Raw genomic sequence first — 20,590 nt, forward strand, 5'->3', positions numbered from 1 at the left:
CTAATTATATCATGTCCACATTTTATACAGCCAATAAGAAAGAAAATTAAATGTGACAACCGCGCAAATATTTTAAACCGAAATTCTATAAAGAATTCTGTAAATTTTCAATACGCGCCAATATTTAAAGAGGCGGTTAGTTCTGGCCACCTCTACGCGAGGGCCCGCTTTTGGAATCCTAGCGGGCGAGTTCTTATAGCCAACACGCGTTTATACCATTGCGCTGTATCTCTTATTAATTTATTATGGGTACTCTTTGCTTTAATTTAAACAATGTTTCGAGTGCTCCCGAATGGTCTTGAACATTCTATAACAAAACACATCACATTTTCCGGAAAGATTACATCACAACCGCGTTTGTTCTTTATCGCCGATTACTAATCTTTTATGGCGCCTCGATATCTATCGGGATTTTTGGAATATGCGCTACATACTTTCTTACTATATTAGGAATTTTTTCAATTTATGTTATATCGTGATCGTTTGATCTTAAAAATAGAAAACTCCGTCGGTGTTTTACATCCGTGATTCGTCAGTCACTAAATTTGAGTAATTTTGCGCCCCTTCTTGTCTGCCCCGTAAGCGGAGGGTTACATCGCTTACACATATATAAAGCCGGTCCCGGACATGAATATAATTAATTTATTCTGTATTGAAGAATAAAAAAAACATACGGGATGTTTTATTAAAAAGTTTGGTAGGTAGATGACGGCAATTACAGGCCAAACCGGAAGTCACAAAAAATAAATTGTTCTTTTCAAAAATTTGCAGATAATTGCTCGTTGCGGGATTTTGTGTGTACAACAAATTCTGTATTTTGCTTAGTCTACTTGCGCAATCCTTGAAGATTGCCCCAAAAAGCATTGTTTATTTAAACAATGCCCAAAGATTTTAATTCCAAGTAAGTAGTGTGATAATTTCGCATAACTTATATCGTTGCAAAAATTTCTTATTTTCAGCCGTATGCCATTATTTGGTCACCCGGTACGTCACTGCTGCTTTCCAACAGACCCCCCTACTCCATTTTTGTTACGCACCTTCTACATATTAACTTATTCTTAATGTCTGCTATTAAAATTGTATGAAGGAAAGTGTCACAAACTGCTGACGCACTCGTGGCCCAAAATAATTTTCGAAATCTGGATATGTTGTTTATGTAATAAAACATTTTATACTAACAGAAAATAATTTATTATTACAGTCTTAATAATAAAATATGTACAAAATCAATCACAGTCAAGTAGGTACCCACACTAAAATGCTTTAATCGACTTCTTCAATCGTTGGGCCTTGCGTGTTAAATCGCCCCGCTTGTTGACCACAGTTTCCTGGCATAGGTCCATTTTGCTGTCCCACACCACCTGATGCGTATAACTTGGACATCATTGGGCTGCATAAATTTGTAAGCTGTTTCTGTTGATCTTCGTACTCCTCTTTCTCCGCAAGTAAGTTATTGTCCAACCATTTTAAGCATCCAGCACATGCACTTTCCACTGTTTGTTTATCTTCTGCTGATAGTTTATCACCAACGTCACTAAGCGCTTGTTTTAAATTGAAAACGTAACCTTCCAGTTGATTGCGGGCTGCAATTCGGGCTCGTTGCTTTTCATCCTCCTCTTTGTATTTCTCAGCATCCGCCACCATTTGGTCGATGTCTCTCTGCGATAGACGGCCTTTGTCGTTCTTAATTGTAATTTGTTGCGATATTCCGGAGCTGGTGTCCTTGGCGGAAACGTTTAGTATGCCGTTAGCATCCATGTCGAAGGTAACTTCGATTTTGGGAACACCTCGCGGTGCTGGTGGAATTCCGGACAAGTCAAAATTGCCAAGTAAATTGTTATCCTTTGTCATGGCTCGTTCGCCCTCGAATACTTGAATCGTAACTCCAGACTGATTATCGGAGTTGTGAATGTTTGGGTTTGCTTGCATGGGATGCGAGAGTTGCGTTCGATGATTTTCGTCATGACACCGCCGGCAGTTTCGATGCCCATGGAGAGGGGAGTGACATCGACCAGTAGAACATCTTGTATTTTATCGCTTGTGTCGCCGCTAAGGACTGCTGCTTGCACTGCTGCACCATAAGCAACAGCTTCATCTGGATTTATTGATAGATTCAACTGCTTGCCACAGAAATAATTTTGCAGAAGCGATTGAATCTTTGGAATTCGAGTAGAGCCACCGACAAGTACAACATCGTGAATTGATCCCGCCTTGTCCATTTTTGCATCTGCGAGTGCTTTCTCAACGGGTTGTAGTGTTCCACGGAATAAATCGGAGCACAATTCTTCAAAGCGAGCTCTGGAGATCTTCGTGTAGAAATCGATACCATCAAATAAAGCGTCAATTTCTAAAGTTGCCTCGGTGCCGGATGACAATGTTCGTTTTGCTCTTTCCGCAGCTGTACGCAGACGACGTAAAGCTCTCGGGTTGTTACGTATATCTTTCCTATATTTCTTTTGAAATTCTTCGACAAAGTGGTCAACTAGACGGTTGTCAAAGTCTTCTCCTCCGAGATGAGTGTCGCCAGCAGTAGATCGCACTTCAAACAACGAGCCTTCGTCGATGGTAAGTATGGATACATCGAAGGTGCCACCGCCCAAATCAAAAATGAGAACGTTGCGCTCACCTTTGAGGTTTTTATCCAGGCCATAAGCAAGAGCGGCGGCCGTAGGTTCGTTGATAATTCTCAAGACGTTTAATCCGGCTATAACACCAGCATCTTTTGTAGCTTGCCTCTGGGAGTCGTTGAAATATGCCGGTACAGTAATAACGGCGTCTTTGACTGAGGTGCCCAAGTAAGCCTCAGCCGTTTCTCTCATTTTCGTGAGTACCATTGAACTTACTTCTTCTGGGGCGAATTTTTTTGTTTCGCCCTTAAAATTAACTTCCACTTTCGGCTTACCCCCATCACTTATCACCTTGAAAGGCCAGTGCTTCATGTCTTGTTGGATTTTTGGATCGTCGTATTTTCGGCCGATGAGTCTTTTCGCGTCGAAGATGGTGTTGTGGGGATTCATGGTAACTTGATTTTTGGCCGCATCGCCGATGAGCCTTTCGGTGTCTGTAAAGGCCACGTAACTTGGCGTTGTTCTGTTTCCTTGGTCGTTGGCGATGATTTCCACCTTTCCATTTTGCCACACGCCTACGCAGGAGTAGGTCGTACCCAAATCAATTCCAATCGCTGGTACTTTAACCATTTTTTCTTCAAAATATCACGAATAATTTCTTATTCACACTTATAGTCACAATAAGTACGCACAAATGTATCGTTAGTTTATATGTTCACTCGCTCAAGTTTTGAACTGTTATGAAGTTGCGCGCCTCGAAACGCTTATATATGCGGAGGCCGATTGTTCACGAGCGGTCTCGAACTTTCTAGAACGTCTATAAAATGTGATTGATGGAATACGAAACGCGCGCCTAGCAAATGCAGGAATATTCTAGAAATATGGAATGAATTATTTCTTCTCATGATTTGATCCGCTTGTCACAAGAACGAAATGTTTCTATAATTTATATACAATTTCATATCCTTCGCATTTTAAAAACCATGTTTCTAGAATACTGAATTATTTTCGAGGCGCGCGTTCAAGAATGTTCGGGAACAAAATGACCATAATAGCATATACAGGGTTAGGAAAAATTACCAGAACGGTCGATTGTATATAAGAATTGTGTAGGGCTGTTAAAAATGTAGGTACATATCTGTGATAAACTGAAATATACCGGCTATATTATTTTAAATGCAACACCCTGTATATTACTAGTTATTTTGATTGTTGACTTACTACTTAAATTCGTTTCCAGATATCATATTTTGATCAGTTACAAAGCACAAACTAAATTTCAAGAAACAATTACAAAAACGTATAACAAAGCCTGGCAAAACGGCTCTATTTTATAATGGATGTTGAAAATGACTCCCATTACTCCAACTCACAATGATACAAGTTATTTGTTGCTCTGATATCAAATCTATATTGAGCATTTCTAGAAGATCCAATTATGAGAGTCAACCTTATAGGAAATAAATATAATGCCACTTGTTTGGTAAAACTTTACATTATTCTAACTTGTGGTGATTGATTAACTTGTTTCTAATGACATCAACATCATATATCATCGATTCCTTCTTGTCCTACCATCTGATCTCTGATAATCAACATGAATTAAAATAATTTTTGTTTATTTATAGGACGAACAAATATGGAACCTATATATGAGAATGTAGAGGATATTAAAAAAGAATTGAACGAGCATACCATTACAGAAAGCCAGTTTTAAAACATGCAAGATTAATCACGAAATTTTTCAGCTACAAAACTTGGCTGTGATTTTTATATGTAGGAAGGTAACATTAATTGTTTAACACATAATAACGCTTTCAGTATTTGTTTCCATGTAGTTTGTAATATTATTACGAGAGAAAAGTCGTATGAAGTTTGTTACAAATTGATGAGAGTAGGTACCTATATTTATTGTTAAAAAATTGAGTACATACAATCTATTTTAATGTATTTATTGTAAATAAAGTGCAGAATATATTTTTAATAATGTAGTTTGTTATGTTAAATGTAACCCAAAGTGTTTGTGTACTTTCTTGAACTGGTACCAAAAGGGTAACCATTGTTTAATGGTGCCGTCAAACCTTTGTTGTACCTACTCCAGAATTTGAGCGACCGTCTGTTTCTTTAAAGACGACTTCTACTATCAAAATGAGCCCGACACAATCTGCTAAATTTGTTACCTACACTCCTCACTCTTCTGTGATGACGTCTTTGCCGTTGGATGGATCTTGAACGATTAGCATCTCATAGATCTAGCCAACTAATTTTACTTTTACTGGAGCAACTGCCAACTGGCCTTGATTTGAAGTGAATTCTTCTGTTCTTGCATTGCATCCACTTCTGAAGTGCAGTTAAGTATACCTGTCGACCAGTACCCTCGCTGCGTTCCATTTACGTTGTTTCTGTGCCATTTTGCAATAATGTTCGTTTCGAGTCGCGCAACCAACACCGGTCAAGTTATTTCACTGAAATTTTGACATTTGATTCTACTACTAAAACCTAACGCTCATGTAAATTCAGCAATGGGGGCATCCTGGTTTCATTTTTTGTTTCTGATCTATAAAGTACATTAAAAATAAAAAGACCCGTGTGTCCTCAATTTTTGTTTGCGAGTAAAATAAACCCAAAATAAATTATTGAAAAGCTGTGTTTAAGTCCGAATTTGAAACGCTTCAGTCTAAATACGTCACGAACCTACAACCAATCACGTAGAAGTGAGCTGGCAACCTTGCGCGAGAGTCTGACGTTTTTTCGGATTTGACGTTTATGATTTTGTTTACCTTTTTTAACAGCTTTTTTAAATTTTGCTTTGGGGTTTATATTATATTATTTAGGCCTACGTGAGACCGCGATGGCTTTTGCAAATGGCGGACAGTAGTTTCCTGTTCCAGTGGCGTAGCTACCTTACACTTGTAGAAGAATACAATTATAAAGAATTTTACACGAAAACAATCTAAACCTCCATGTGTCTACTCCGCCTATGACTTTTGTTTAACTAACCTCAAACTACATTCCGATAAAAAATTTGTAAATTGACATGTACTATATAAAAATAATATTGGTATCAATACTTACACATGAAATGTAATTCCCAAACTTTTATTTTTTTCCGTTTTGGAGCAACCACAAGCACAACAACTAACCATTATTTTATGTCACTGCAAAAACTACAACAAAAGTGAGTCATAAGTGGATTTTGCAAATGGTCGACTTCTGTCCCACTCTCTCTTGTATACAACCTGAGTAAGTTATACCATAAACGTGAACCTAAGTAATGCTCCTGGTATTCTTTATTGTTTAACTGCATCTAACGCGAAAGTGAACGACAAATGACAGTGACAGGTGACGTAAGTTACAAATGACATTCTCCTGCAATATTCTTTGATTATATACTTAATCCACAGCCGTCTATAATTATTATAATTAATTAATAATATATATATATATATATATTATATATAATAATATATAATTAATTATAGACGGCTGTGCTTAATCAAAGGGAATATTGCCCAGTCGATATGTCATCTGAATGGTTCTATGCTGATTGGTCGGGCTTATTACGTCACAGAGCCCGCCACAATCATATCGTTTTGAATAAACCCTTAAAACCGCACGTTCATTATTTTTTTGCTAATCAGCCTCTTTTTTAAAATAAACTTTTACTGTCCAAAAAAATGTTTTATGGTTTCAGGTACACGCTCATTAAATTAGAACTGCCGAATTAAACTATACTGTACACCCCCATTCAGTGCATAGAATCAAGCCCTCCATTTAGTATTGACGTAAATCCCATACTTACAACAATTCCGTAATTTGTGACATTACCTCTGAAAAGTATCATACAATGCCTAGTAAGTCAGAAAGACAGTGATAGACGATAAAAAAAAACCAAGTCAGTCAAATAATACATGTCTACATTAATACCATATTTGTTTATTAAAATTTATTTAACAAGTACATAATACTGAACACAGTATAGATGATCAAAACTACACTGTTTAATACTGACAAAAATAGGATCTTGCAAAAGTTGTTCGCAAACAATTAAAAATCACACTTGACAAAGTCGATGTAGGAATATAAAATTGAGTATCATGGCAGTAACTCTAGTTATTCACTAACCTTAAAAATTTACTTATGCTACTAATTTCAAAATACTAATAAATTTATTGCATAACATTAAAAGGCGTACAAATGGAAAAGTGTGACATAGTTATCAATCGAAACGGTAATAAAAGTATTGAGATTTTCACAGTTTCTCGACACTGTCAAAATGACTACTTATACTGCATGTTATAGCTGCATCACATCCAACATCTTTAGACGTACCATACAGTTTTTTGTTATAGAATTCAGTCTTATTTTCAGTGAGCTATACAGGTTGTTTCTCGGGGGTCTGTTAGAAGTGTTTTATATTTAAGATGAATCTATGGCGATGGAGGCCATTTTGAAATACTGGCCAAAATAAGGTCTGATAGGATTACCAGTTTCACTTGGTCCAGACGCAGCAAATAGGACTGCCAACCGTGAAAGAACTGGATTGGCTCATAATGTAGAAGACATGGCAAGCCTAAAACTGGTGGGTGTGAAGCTGTATAAACCAAGCTAGTTATTTTGCTAATCAAAATATGACCAATCCATACTAATTTCACAATCTATGGATTGTATGGCAAAATTATAACTTTTCTGTACTATACAAGGTCAGGTGTTGCCGAGACTCTTTGGTGACGAATAAAAGATATTGACAATTTCATTATATTAAATTCAGTGATGAAACGCAAACAGCAATTCATCCAGGAATTAAGCTATCAAAAACAGAAAAACAATAAAGCATCAACATGTGATTCGAGAAACGCATCACTATGTACACTATAATCATTAGAAGTTATTAGGAATGAGTTTACATAAGAACACCCTGTATGTAAAGTAGGAGTTTTCTGTTTAAGTACATGTATAAAGTATCAATACTGCCAAAGTCTCTTATAAGTAAATGTACTAAAATACTTAAATATATGCATCCATTTGTCGTAGATTCGATGAAAGTTCCTCATCTGTCCATAATTTAAATATTCCTAAATAGTAAACGAGTAATTTGAAACAAGGCATTCACAATCGTTGCAGTCTTAAAATTGAAACAGTAGCTCCTGAAAACAAAAAAATTCAACATACAAAATTGGGCGTTAATTACACTACACCATATGGGTCGGACTTTCGGTACTGTTAACTGACTGTTAATTTTAGTGGAAACAAATGCAATAACTAATTATAAATTAAGGTGTACACAATATTCCAATTCAAAAAATTTTAAAAATCAGAAAATTAAATCAATTGGTAAATTCCGAAAAACATTAAAATTCACACAACATTTTGAAGAGAATTAGAATCACAAAAAATTTAGAAGAATCGGAAAAAATTAAAAAAAAACTGGAATCCAAGAAGATAAGCAATTCATAAAAATTCGGTTCTCAAAAATTCAAAATATCCGCACAAAAGTTCAAAGTTGTTTTATTAAAATTCCATAAATTCAGAAATTTAATAAAAATTGAAAAAATCTAGCGAGTGTACATAGAAGGTCAAAATTGTTTTCACAGAGAAATAAACCATAAACGATAAAATTCAAATCGGAAAATAGAAAATTTGCCAAATTTTGTCCGAATTTACGAAACTTTCGGATTTGTAAACTTTACAAATTTTTTTATTTAATTCCCTTCTGATTTTTTAAAATTCCTCTGAAATTACCATTACTGAATTTTCCGAATTTTGTAGGAAACTTCCAGATTTTATGTTTTCCGAATTTTTATTAATCATTTGTTTTACTGAATTTTAAAAAAATTTTCAATTTGTGTAATCCGAGGTGTAATCACAACTATATAGTTCGAGGTATAATTGAGCTTTTTCAGTTATATTCAGAATCCTTAACTCTCTTCGGATTTTAATTTTTTTGAATTGACCGAGTGGCTTGAATTTTTGAATTGCTTAATATAAGTTTTTTAATTTTTCTGTGCACTTACCTAGGTGCAAAAGGTCTATATCACATAAAAAATTTACTTACCGTTTCCTTTCACAATGAAACGCTATTGTTGTTTAATCACATTGTGGGAATTCATCCACGGAGGCATATCTCTTTTAAGATGTGGATCCATATTTGATGGTATCATACCATGGTGATGTAGTGGCATCAGTTCTTTCCTATGATTCAGCATCACAGGTACACCGTGTGGGACGGGGGCATGTACAGGCGGAATTATATGATTCTCGTGCACATGAATTGCCATCGGAATTACCCTTTCATTTAGATGTTGGTTAATGGGAGGCTGTAGATGATTAGTTGGGACAGTGCACTGTACATGTGGAATTGGTGCAACTTTTTGTAAGACGTTTTCCCCCTCAGGTATTTTACTACTGCCTCGCATTGTTAAATTATTTTCTTGCTTGACCGTCTTTTCTGCTAAGATCGATTTATTACCGTTCTTTTCATAATAGAAACCCATGTCGAACATAAGTCGCCTTAAGGTCATTAGAGAAAAATTGGGCAGATGATTATCCGCATTTACATGCTTTAAGATAGTATTTAATGATGGCACAATGTTTCGGTATTTTAAATCATAAATTATATTGCGAATCGTTTGGCGTACATTATTGTCATATTTAATATCTCTACTATTAATATTAATATTCTTTCTTATTTTCGTCTTTGATGGCTCTTTAAATCCCTCCACGCTTGCCTCTTCTTTACGAAATTGAAATATACTCTTTTCGCTGCAGCCAGTTGCCTTAGACGTTCGCCGAACGATATCCGTAACGCATTTTTCGGGAAAGTTAATACGAAAATATTTAAACACGTTTAAAATGATTGTTTTTTCTTTGCAGGAATACGACATTCCCTGTTTCATTTTCTTTATTTCGAGTTGTGACATTTTATCAATTAAACTAGTATTAAAATATCGACAGTCACGAGAGACAAGACTTTAGATTTTTAATAAATATATAAAAATGTTCAAATTTGTACTTAAAAATATTTAAATAAATGATTTATGAACGTTATTCAAACTAACCTAAAAAACAAATCAAATACAAGATACAACCCAGAGACATCCATGTCTCTGATACAACCAGACGAAACTGATTTGTTGGTATGTTAGACACAACTGCTATCGTGGTCTGTGACTATTATACAGGGCATTTATTTATTTTCAGCATCCAGTCTGGTTTGAAGAAAGTAACAGAAATTTAATAAAAACAAAAACGCAAAGAATTTTTTGCAACCTACTGTAGTGTACTTAACCCCTAGGTTCTACGCTAACTTCCCTCCAAAACTAAACAAGATTCCGTTTAAATTTGAAAAGTGGCACGTGATCAAACATCTAAGGCAGGGCTCCCTTACGTTAGTTGTAAACCAAACCACGCTATGACCGAAGCACAGTAGGGAAGGAACGTAAAATAAAACACTCAAATTGTGAAAAGTTGTTTAATAATGATCGCAATTATTATTGATTGTAAAAGCTCGGAAATTTAAGTCGAAAAAATTTACATTGCAAAAATAAACTTTGAAAATGGTAGTTCACCGAATAAAAATAGAAATAAGAACTTACCAATAAAAAAACCAGCCGTCAAATTAATATCAAATTGTGTTGTAAAATTAATTGTTTGTAATGATGTGAATGCGTAACATAAAATTATAATATCAGAAAAAGTAGCAGGTAGACTTCAAGAGGTAACATATAGGTTAAAAACAAGTTTTGGGAATTATGGCTCAGGTAAGCAGGTACCAAGATTCTAAGAAAGGGTGAAATACACAGGATGTGGCTCATCTTTGGTGCAATAAAGTCCTTTTGTTAAAAGCAAGATGGAAAATTACATGGCATTGTAGGTAAATTTAACTAAAAACAAGATATGTGGAAATTACGAATCGTAACTCATTTATCTCACATAGATTCTAAACTGAAGAGTTTTGATTAGTATGATCTCGCCCCCGCAAGATAGGTAGCGTCGCCCCTCGTTCGGGGTTTCGAGCCTACAGTTGAATCTCGAAGACAATCACGGAATTAGGTGTATTATGGCAGACATACAGTTGAATTCACATGAGCCAAAAATTTGAAATTGGTTCACAAACTATAGTGATGCAGGGCTCACCTTTCGTGATTTTGACTGTACCTGTCAAGAAGAACATTTTCATCAATGAATGCATTTATTTCTAGTCTCTGTGGATACCGCCCTATGGGAATGCTCTCAATAAGCCACCCTGTATAGTGTATAGGGATTCTGTAGTAGTCCAGGGACTTTACGTATACGTATTTAAAGTTCCTACTTTCCTAGGGATTTTGCAGTAAAAATACTGAAAGGTCAAAAGTATTTTGTAAAATATTTTCAACTTTCAAAAAATTCAAACAAATGAATGACGATAAAGTTGAACAAATTAACGAACTGGAAGCGTTAAGCGCAATTTATGGTTCAGAGTGGCACGAGCAATTTGAAATCGACAATTGCTATTATATCTGTGTTGGGCCAGATGTACAACTGTCGGTGACACTACCCCTTGATTATCCATCCAAGAGACCCCCCTTGTATGAATTACTAGCACCGACTTTAACCAAAGAACAAAAGGCGCATATTTCTAGAGAATTTGATGAAATTTATCGGTATGCGGCCAATAATGTCCGCGTGTGGTTCTTAATGTGTGTTGTTACAGTACAAATTGTGGAAGCCCCGTGTTATTTCAATGGATTGAAAAACTCAAAGAGATTGTCCACTTATATGTCAAAGAAATAAAAAACACTACCAGTGAGGAAGTAGTTAAAGAAGCGGAGCCACCAACGAAGTTGCTTAATTTTAATATCATACACGGAACTACCGTGGAAGATCGCAAGAGTATATTTCAAGGCCACACTTGCACCATTCACGCAGCACAAGATGTAAGAGATGTTACAGAATTGTTGCTGCAAAACAAAAAGATCTCACATGCCACACATAATATTACAGCGTATCGGATAACGACACCTAATGGCAACATACTTCAGGTTATTTGTGAATGTCCGTGAATGCTGTTGTCAAAGTAACTAGTTTGCCTTACGGAGGGTCGTTATAGGTGCTCCACGACTCTTAAGTTGTAAAACACGTAGCTTTGGTCTCTAAAATTTAAATTACCTACTTAGAGTTTCAGGTAATTATCGAAATTATCCTTTGTCAGAGTAATTACAAAGACCTGTACAATACCTAATTATTCAAAATTTGATCAAAATTACAAAAATATATTGTAAAAAATGTGTGTTGTTTGTCATGGATAACTAGATTGAAATGAAAATATTTGAAGTATTTGACCTATATGACGCATTATGAACTTTTGTAGGTAGGTAATTAATAAGCTGCGATATAATATACAGGGGGTACAGTAGAAAAAATACACAATTTTGGTAATTTAACTGTGTTTCTAAATACACAACTAAGAAAGTCGGCAATAGTGCCGGCTTCATTTGAAACACACTGTAGAGGATTTTAATTTAGTTTCTTGAAAAATTCCAAAGAAAGAAAGTAAAGAGACTGCATGTTGGCTGTAAAGTACCTATAATGATGCGGCATAAACTAGTTACTTTGAGCTTAAGACTGTTATTAATCTTGTGTTACGCAGGACTGTGATGACGACGGTGAAACGCACGCAGGCGGCCGATTATTACATTTACTACAAATACTAAACGTAGTAAATGTGTATGTTATGGTTTCTAGATGGTGAGTAGAATTTAAATGGTCTATAATACGTAATACCTTTGTTTAAAGGTACGGAGGCATTCAGTTAGGGCCTGATCGGTTTCGGCACATTAATAATGCCGCAAGACAGGTTTTACAGGAAGCCAATTTTATACCGAAGAAAGATTAAATAAATTGTTCTCGCTTGTATAAAAATTTTAATATATTTTTTAACGTTTATGTTCGTTTGTGCGTAAAGCATCTCCGGCCAACTGTCTTCTGATGTTCCACACAGTTTCGTTGTCTAATTCTTCTTCGGCATTGAGAATTTTTTCGACTTCATCATCTGGTGGTAAAGCATCGGTTTCGATACACGTCGGTGGTTCGTACATTGAACTTCTAACTTTTGTTGTTATTTCATTTATATCCCATTTGTACAGGGGAACATTGCCAATGAGGATGGGTATTCCGGGAGTGTCTATATTTGGGTAACCGAATTGTTTGTAACGTGGAAGTGAACCTTGGATGGATAACCATACTTCATATATTACTTGACAACAGCTCGAACGATTGTACTGATTCGTGGGGTATGTATCACTCTCGGTCTCGAGTACTCCGAAAAATTCGTGTTTACCTCCAAGTATGTCCACCATACGAGCAACTCTGCATACATCTTTGCGGAACAATTTTACAGCTCTTGCTGGAGTTGTACTTCTGAAAGTAAGTTTATAGGTATAATTCAGCAAATATAGGTACGATCACTGACAAAAATAATGATAATCGTAAACTTAATGCCACTTAGGCAACCAACCATACACTATCTAAAATTGCAACGTGTGGGATGGGGCGCACGGCGTCGCGCATTGTCGTCTTTGCTTCGGCATTTCTTCGTCACTGTCTTGATACGCTACAGCCTACAGCAAGTATAAAATATATAAGTATAATTACAAGAATTGGTAAAACCTGATTTTATGCATTATACTTTGGACAAATTTTAGAGACATTAATAATAATAATGTTTATTCCCACAAAAACAACTAATAATAAACAAAAATAAAATAAAGAAAATAAGAATAATGTGGGAAAGTACTGCATTCAAGGTAGCAATACCCTGATCTTCCATGCAGCCGTGTCAAGCATAATAAAACAGCAACACACACAGTGAGTTTTTTTTAAATGCGAACATAGGAGTTTGCATGCAATGTAATTTCCCTATGTTCGATTTAAAAAAAAACATCAATCTATGAGATGTGCGCGGTTCACATTCCCAAAACGCGCAATTTGTGTGACTATGAACAGCAATTCATAGTCTTTATGATGAAGAGCACTCGGTAAGATTTTTTTAATTAAGCCATGTGAGGCCATAGCAACTTTAGGATAAATTTTTCTTAAACTTACGATAACTTGACTTCACATGGCACGCGCTGACATCACAATTCATTGTGAACCAACCTTCAATTATTTGTAGGCCATGTGCACCTGGTATTCTACTAATTTGCTTTATTTTATTCAATACATAAATGAAGAAAATAAGAAAATAAATAACGCAAACAATTACAATAAATGTTCGAAGTGTCCTCCTTGACATTCTAACGGACAGTTGCCGGTGGAATTCCGGGGACTTTTCGATACTAAACGATCACTTTGGTAATCAACCCCCCCCCCCCCCCCCCGCTTCCCCCACAATTAGGTCAGATTGCAATTGGGTTAGGTTAGATAGACGCGTTAGCTAAGGTCGCGATGTGTACGGGTCCGAGTGTCGTTCGAAAATTCCTCCCTCCCGAACCCACCGGTAGAATTGGAAAAAATACGTTAACATAATACCTAGGAGACCAGGTTTACCATTGTCGTACTGTTCGTTGGCGACAAAGAAGTCGGCGCACTTTTTAATTAGGGCCGGGTCAGCAATAACCTAACCGATTTCGTAATTAAATTGGACGACGGTATTTTTAAAATGTGACAGCTGTCAATTGTATCTACTACTCATTTGAACTACTCAATAGATTGATGTGTTTTTTTTAAAATCGAACATAGGGAAATTACATTGCATACAAACTCCTATGTTCGCATTAAAAAAAAATTCACTGTATGTATGAAAGTAGCCCACAATACATCTATCAACTAATTCATGAATTTGCCTATGGATTTAGTGATGAATTATTTCATGGATTTATTGTTCCGATACCTACACCATGAATGAACACTCGCCACGCATTAGGAAAGAAAAAAAATAAAAATAAGAAATGCTACAAAATCTATAATTGCAATGTATTTGATATTAGCATTGAATAATAAATCTATTCAATGATATTAGCAACTGGCACATTTTAGATACATTACACATTGGTATCTTCAATTTTGTTTTTCTCTTGATATTGTTGCTAGTATTTTGAACGGTTTTTTTATTGAGTATTTCTACATAATAAACAGGATGTTGTGTTTTTAAAAAAATGTGGGGTTATTTTCAGCCCAACTCGAAGTGAAAGAAATTGTTATTATGGCAAATGAGTCTTTTCCTTTTATTACTCTACATTTCATTGTCTTTTCACTCACTGAAACTGTGCATTCTATGTAAAAAATCTGCTGAATCCGAAAATCATAGTTTCCATGGCCGGAAACACTCGGAACAAATTGTTATAAACAAAAAAATGAACGAAAAATTCGAAAATGAATATGTCGGTTTTTTTTTGCATTTGACTTCAAATATCTCGTCAACTCTAAGGGAAAATTCGATTGATGCATTGTTCCATCGTTCTTTAAACGTGTTGTATGATGACGATTGGGAATTAAAGAAAATCTTTTTTAAACACGTTTTTTATTACTATTGCGGCTATCGATTTCGACCTTATCAGGTCATCTTCAGGCCTAGCGTCATTTGGTGAAGTGATGATGCATGTAATACTTTGACGATGTTATATATTATATTAGTTGTCAGGAATGACAAATTAAGTGTAATAAATAAAAAACGTGTTTAAAAATGATTTTCTTTAATTCCCAATCGTCTAAGGGAAAAAATGAATAGCAATGAATTTGTATTGAATCCAATTTTCTACAAGATACAGTTGGTTTTTTGTCAGTGTGCAACAAAACTGTAGCCCTAAAACTTAAGAGAGTATTTGCTTAAAAAAAAGAAACCTTAAAAGCCAGTTTTTGTTTCAATGGAGAGAAAACCGAGATCGCAGATACTAATGTGAATTAATGTCTCTTAAATTTGTCCAAAATATAATGCATAAAATCCGGTTTACTCATTTTTGTAATTTACCTGCTGTAGCGTATATATCAAGGCAGTGACGAAGCAAATCCGACAATGCGCGATGCTGTGCGGCCCATCCCACATGAATCCCCGCCAGAAAACTTACAATTCAATGCCCTTTTAGATAGTGTATGGTTGGTTGCATAAGTGGCAGTAAGTTCCCGATTATCATTATTTTTGTCGGTGATCGTACATGGAATCTTTACTAGGAGGTGGTATTAGATATCTCGCAACCCAATACTCCTAATGTTCGAATATTTGTACAAAAGCAATGAGAAGAACAGGTGGACTAATAATATATAACATACAGTGCCTAAGTTTTATCAAAGAGTAATGGGTACTCTTTGGTTTTATCTCTGAACATGCAAATCTCCCGACATACAAGTCAAATACCCCTTAAGATATGCAACCTGGCTTTCTCTTTTTCAAAAGTTTTTCAATAAACGTCAATATCTGACTTATTTATTAAATTACGTTAAAGAAGAGTACGAATCGAATAAATACTTAAGCGGAATTTCAATCAGGAATATTCAATCGGTACGAAAATAACGGTGCATGCTTACAGCAGAAGTCGAAAAGCGACTGCAATCTTGACTTACCCCATAATCACGAGCAGAGCCACCGTTACCTCCATGCCAAAACGACAGTACTTTCATATCTGGGTAGCAGTTGGTGTTAAAACTGGCGGTTCGTTTTATACACAAACGGGAGAGGAAATTGAATAAAAATTCATAATTTTATGAGTAAGAAAACACAAGAACATGTAAAATATATTACGCACTGGCACACACCCAGGCGATGTTAGGGAAACCTTTTTCGGGACAAAAACCTTGACATAGCCCACACAAATATACGTACTAAATTCACAAAGACAACATCAAAAGAAAATCCACGAAACATTTCAAATTGTGTAACAATAGAAATCAGGTCACGAATTTCAAGATTCTATAGGCACGTCATATTTTTTCCAAAAAACATCAACGTGCATCGCTCCAGCAAGGGCGATAAGCGTTCGCCGATCTTCCTGTTTTTGTCTTGGTAAAAATTCATCAACCACAGCCTTTCGGATCTCTCCATGAATTTTAAAACACCGCAGATGCCTTTCCAGTTACGAGTATATTTATATAGTTCAATGCACATGTATACTATTATCACAGTCTACATACAAAGCTATTATTCCTTTCATACAATTAGGTACTTAGGTTGTAGTGTACTTAACCCTCAGGTTCTACGCTAACTTCACACTACAAGAACACGGAAATAAAGTCAACCCGGCAACGTTTAAAAATGGCCACCCGAATGACTATTCCCTCCAAAACTAAACAAGATCCCGCTTAAATTTGAAAAGTGGTACGTGATCAAACGTCTAAGGCAGGACCCCTTATGTTAGTTGTAGACAACGCTTTAACCTGAAGCACAGTAGGGAAGGAACGTAAAATAAAACACTGAAATTGTGAAAAGTTTGTTTAATAATGATCGCAATTATTAAGATTGTGAAAGCTCGGAAATTTAAGTAAAAAAAAATAACATTGCAAAAATGAAAAGTGGTAGTTCACCGAATAAAAACAGAAATAGGCTGGGAAAAAAAGAACTTACAAATAAAAAAAACCAGCCGTCAAATTAATATCAAATTGTGTTGTAAAATTAATTGTTTGTAATGATATGAATGCGTAACATTAAAATTATAACATCACAAAAAGTAGCAGGTAAACTTCAAGAGGTAACATATAGGTTAAAAACAAGTTTTGGGAATTATGGGTCAGGTAAGCAGGTACCGAGATTCTAAGAAGCGGGAAATACACAGGATGTGACTCATCTTTGGTGCAATAAAGCCCTTTTGTTAAAAGCAAGATGGAAAATTACATGGCCTTGTAGGCAAATTTAACTAAAAACAAGATATGTGGAAATTATTGAATCGCCACTCATTTATCGCACATAGTTTCTAAACTGAAGAGCTTTGATTAGCGTAATCCCGCTTCGGCAAGATAGGTAACCCGTCCCTGGTTTCGGGGCTTCGAGCCTGAATGTCGAAGACAATCACGGAATTAGGTGTCGTGTGACTACAGTTCACAAAAAGTATAAAACGCCACATACAAAACACAAATACGATATAAAGAAATGCAAAAATTACTACCTGCATTAAGAAACACAAAATAACAACAAACATTTATGGAGCGACGCGTTCACGATTGCGATTCAAGACAAGATGCCCAACGAAACCCACGTCCGTGCTTTTTAGATGGCGCAGGCAGCTTTTTCCCATCTAGAAATTGCATGGTTGCCAACTCTCAAAAATGTATGCATCGTCGTAAGTTGTAAGGTTTACACTTACCTATATATTTGAATCTGCGTTAAAACAAAAATCAATCCCCCAAAGAAAACATTAGATTGATTATTAATGTTGCAGTAAACTGGAAACCTTTGCCCTGCCGCTACACCAGATAAAGGAAGCCATATTTCCACTTCAACATCGCCTAAATTTACAAAACCATACCGAAACTTTCTGTTGACCTTTTGGGCTAGTTCGAAGAGCAATCGATTCTCCAAGCAAAGATTTCTACAGGTGTTTATTTGCAAATCCTTCATAAAATTTTGAGGCGCCGCATTTTCCTCCTTTACGGTTATACTTGTGACGTACCTATACACAAGTCTACACTTTGGTCTTTTAGTTAGTTACATACCCACTTAATGGTTCCAAATTCGCCGCACCACGTCGATGACAAATACTCGGGAATGTAAAATTGAAAATTAAAGTATTTACGTTCGTCTGACAGCAGAAACATGCTGGCTCCGCCGGTAATTGTATGCTGCGCCACAGAGAATGTTTCTTTTCCTTGAAACCTTACTCCTTTTTTGAATATGCGCAAACATTTCTTCAGGCATTTATCAAATGTGAAATTACATTCTGCGCTGCCAATGACCTTAGTAATTGAAATGTCATGCTTAGATTTGAAGAGATAGGCAGGTCTGACTTACTTCCGCAGTAATGTACTCTATTGCAGAGACTTTATCTGACCCAATGGCAACCGTACCTTTTAACTCCTGATTTGGATAAACCACCAAAATTGCCTGAAAGTTTATTTCACAATTTATCATTGTTACACAGAGAGAAACGTGTCAGTGTAACATCAAACCACAGCGTCAAACTGACGCTTCGGGTTAGGGTCAACTTTTTCGCTCACTTTATTCCGTCTTGAATTGAAATGATCGTTGGCTAAATTTTAATATAGTGCCACAATCCGAAAAAAATTTTCTTGGGGGCGGTTTTCTGGTGGTGTACCTTTTGATTGCTATGATACACAACTTTTAAGTGCTAAAAGAGTGGACGACTTCCATGTGCATATCGCTCGGATTGACGTGCACGTAAAGTTCGCCATCCACCTCTTTTCGTGACGTCTACCTGTTGATACTTTGTTCAGCTAGCGCAAATCATAAGAACCTTTAGATTTAGATTTGTAATTATTTTCCTCGTAGACGTCCCGCCGTTGTCTCAATAAAAAATTTCACTGTTGACTTTACAATAACAATTTGGGGGACTCGGTAGTCTCGATCAGCTTCCGAAAATTCCAAAGAACACACAAGTTTTCATTCACACCTCTCACATAATTCTTGGGCGCTAATAGAAAAATCTGACATGAAAACTATCCTGGTCGTACTTTGGGTTCGACTAACCACACAGTTTTAATGACAAAAACAAAAATTTATTCCGCAAAACATGAAAAACGAAGTTTAACAACAAGGTGTTGAAAGAAAAAGTCCGTTTTTTACACATACTCCGCACGCAGGTGTCGACAGACTAATAGATACCTAAAGAAATCTTAATTACTTACAAGTTACAGTTATTAAGTAATTCAATCAATTCGTAACAACTTTGCGATATACAGGTGCACTAAAACGCTGAACGCTTCAGAAACTTCACTTCTTTTTGATAACACTGAACTTGATGACAAAATCTGACTTGCTGAATTTGAAGAACAATATTTGGTGGCTTTCCGGAAGGTTCCACTATGCAACAAACTGCTTGGTCAACTCACGCACTAACTTTTTCCGATAAGGGGCAAACGTTTTAAAAACTGCCCACGAACTTTTACTACTTAACTTGACGGTGTAATAATAATAACTTAAATATTTTATTAAGATTATTCTGCACACTTTATTACAATACTGACGATTTACGTTTTCACATACACAGGTCGACTGCTCATAAATTTATCGCAAAGAAATGTATACGCTTTCAAACCGGAGCAAAAAAATCCCCGCCATTTCGTTGTCTCCCGTCTCCACTTCCACCATAAAACAATCAACTCCTCACGTATTTTCAAATCGACCGCCAATCACAATTAGATTAGATAAACGCCAGCCACTACGGATCGCGCCAAACGTCCCCACTTTTTCACATGGAACGCGTAACTCTCTTATTAGCGGAAGAACACGTGCGTTAATTAAATTTCGCCTAAGAATAAAACGCCTTATCGCAACGACCAGATATAATCTTACTTCTAACACCTTAGAGATAAACTTTATTTAGTAAATAAATGCCCACTTTTTTAAACAAGAATTATGCATTTACAGATACTTCTAAAAGGAAAAACAAACACTGAAATACAAGTTCAAATAAAATAAACCAATTTGTGTAAATAGCCCACCAGATTTGGAAGTGGTACGCTTCCTTAGGAGTCGTCTGTACCCACTGCACCCAATGTAAATTTCCATAAGAGCGCCCGCCATAAAAACTCTAGTTGTTTTTCAAAAAAAAAATTTTTTTAAGAACTATTTTATAAATTTAGACCTTTATCTACAAAATGTTCGGACTATTTTTTTTAAAAAGTGTATAGCAACTGAATATCGATTGTTTAAAGATTAGCTGTTTTGCGCCGATTATTGCGCTAATCTGTTTCATTTTTTTACTCGCGATCAAGACGATTTATGGAAAAAGTAAACCGACAGTTTTTTAGATAAGTTCCTTCTAAACATTACCCCAAAAAATGAAATCATATTTTTTGTAAATAAAGTCTGTATCTTGGCGGGCGGTAAATCAACAATTTCAGTGTAACAAGTGGCGCCGCTGCTCAGTGTCGGCGGGAAC

At 35.9% G+C, this 20,590-nt stretch overlaps 4 protein-coding genes and 1 pseudogene across 6 annotated transcripts in view; 2 read left to right on the top strand and 3 right to left on the bottom strand.

Annotated features, from left to right (window-relative positions):
- Positions 1-712: 712 nt before the first annotated feature.
- On the bottom strand, positions 713-3,348 carry LOC116167869 (annotated as a pseudogene).
- Positions 3,349-6,533: 3,185 nt separating this feature from the next.
- On the bottom strand, positions 6,534-9,662 carry LOC116167879. Its single transcript, XM_031483477.1, has 2 exons — positions 8,623-9,662; positions 6,534-7,714 (listed from the first exon to the last, which is right to left on the bottom strand). Exon 1 carries the CDS (start codon positions 9,485-9,487, stop codon positions 8,645-8,647), a length of 843 nt encoding a protein of 280 aa, XP_031339337.1. The 5' UTR covers positions 9,488-9,662; the 3' UTR covers positions 6,534-7,714; positions 8,623-8,644.
- A 1,208-nt stretch (positions 9,663-10,870) lies between these two features.
- LOC116167880 (protein IMPACT-like) lies at positions 10,871-12,491 on the top strand. Its single transcript, XM_031483479.1, has 4 exons — positions 10,871-11,209; positions 11,260-11,587; positions 12,196-12,293; positions 12,342-12,491. The coding sequence occupies exons 1-4, from the start codon at positions 10,962-10,964 to the stop codon at positions 12,439-12,441; spliced, it is 774 nt and encodes a 257-aa protein (XP_031339339.1). The 5' UTR covers positions 10,871-10,961; the 3' UTR covers positions 12,442-12,491.
- The window catches only part of LOC116167863 (centrosomal protein of 135 kDa), a 66,806-nt gene continuing 58,671 nt past the window's right edge, over positions 12,456-20,590 (bottom strand). For both annotated transcript variants that reach the window (XM_031483447.1, XM_031483445.1), the window contains one exon: positions 12,456-12,965. In XM_031483447.1, coding sequence (XP_031339307.1) covers positions 12,482-12,965 — 484 coding nt within the window. In that variant the 3' untranslated portion in view covers positions 12,456-12,481. The remainder of the gene's footprint in view (positions 12,966-20,590) is intronic.
- Positions 12,721-20,590, top strand: part of LOC116167873 — a 40,645-nt gene continuing 32,775 nt past the window's right edge. For both annotated transcript variants that reach the window (XM_031483469.1, XM_031483466.1), the window contains exon 1: positions 12,721-12,838. The gene's annotated coding sequence lies outside the window, so the exon portion shown is untranslated. The remainder of the gene's footprint in view (positions 12,839-20,590) is intronic.

The sequence above is a fragment of the Photinus pyralis genome, unplaced genomic scaffold (assembly GCF_008802855.1).
Source record: "Photinus pyralis isolate 1611_PpyrPB1 unplaced genomic scaffold, Ppyr1.3 Ppyr1.4_LG4, whole genome shotgun sequence".
In the NCBI taxonomy this organism is placed as follows: Eukaryota; Metazoa; Arthropoda; class Insecta; order Coleoptera; family Lampyridae; genus Photinus; species Photinus pyralis.

Coding starts and splice junctions, on each gene's coding strand:
- LOC116167880 (XM_031483479.1), top strand. CDS start 10,962: ATGAATGACGATAAAGTTGAACAAATTAACGAACTGGAAGCGTTAAGC. Junction 11,210..11,259: donor GAATTTGATGAAATTTATCG/GTATGCGGCCAA, acceptor GTGTTGTTACAG/TACAAATTGTGGAAGCCCCG. Junction 11,588..12,195: donor CTAATGGCAACATACTTCAG/GTTATTTGTGAA, acceptor TGTGTTACGCAG/GACTGTGATGACGACGGTGA.
- LOC116167879 (XM_031483477.1), bottom strand. CDS start 9,487: ATGTCACAACTCGAAATAAAGAAAATGAAACAGGGAATGTCGTATTCC.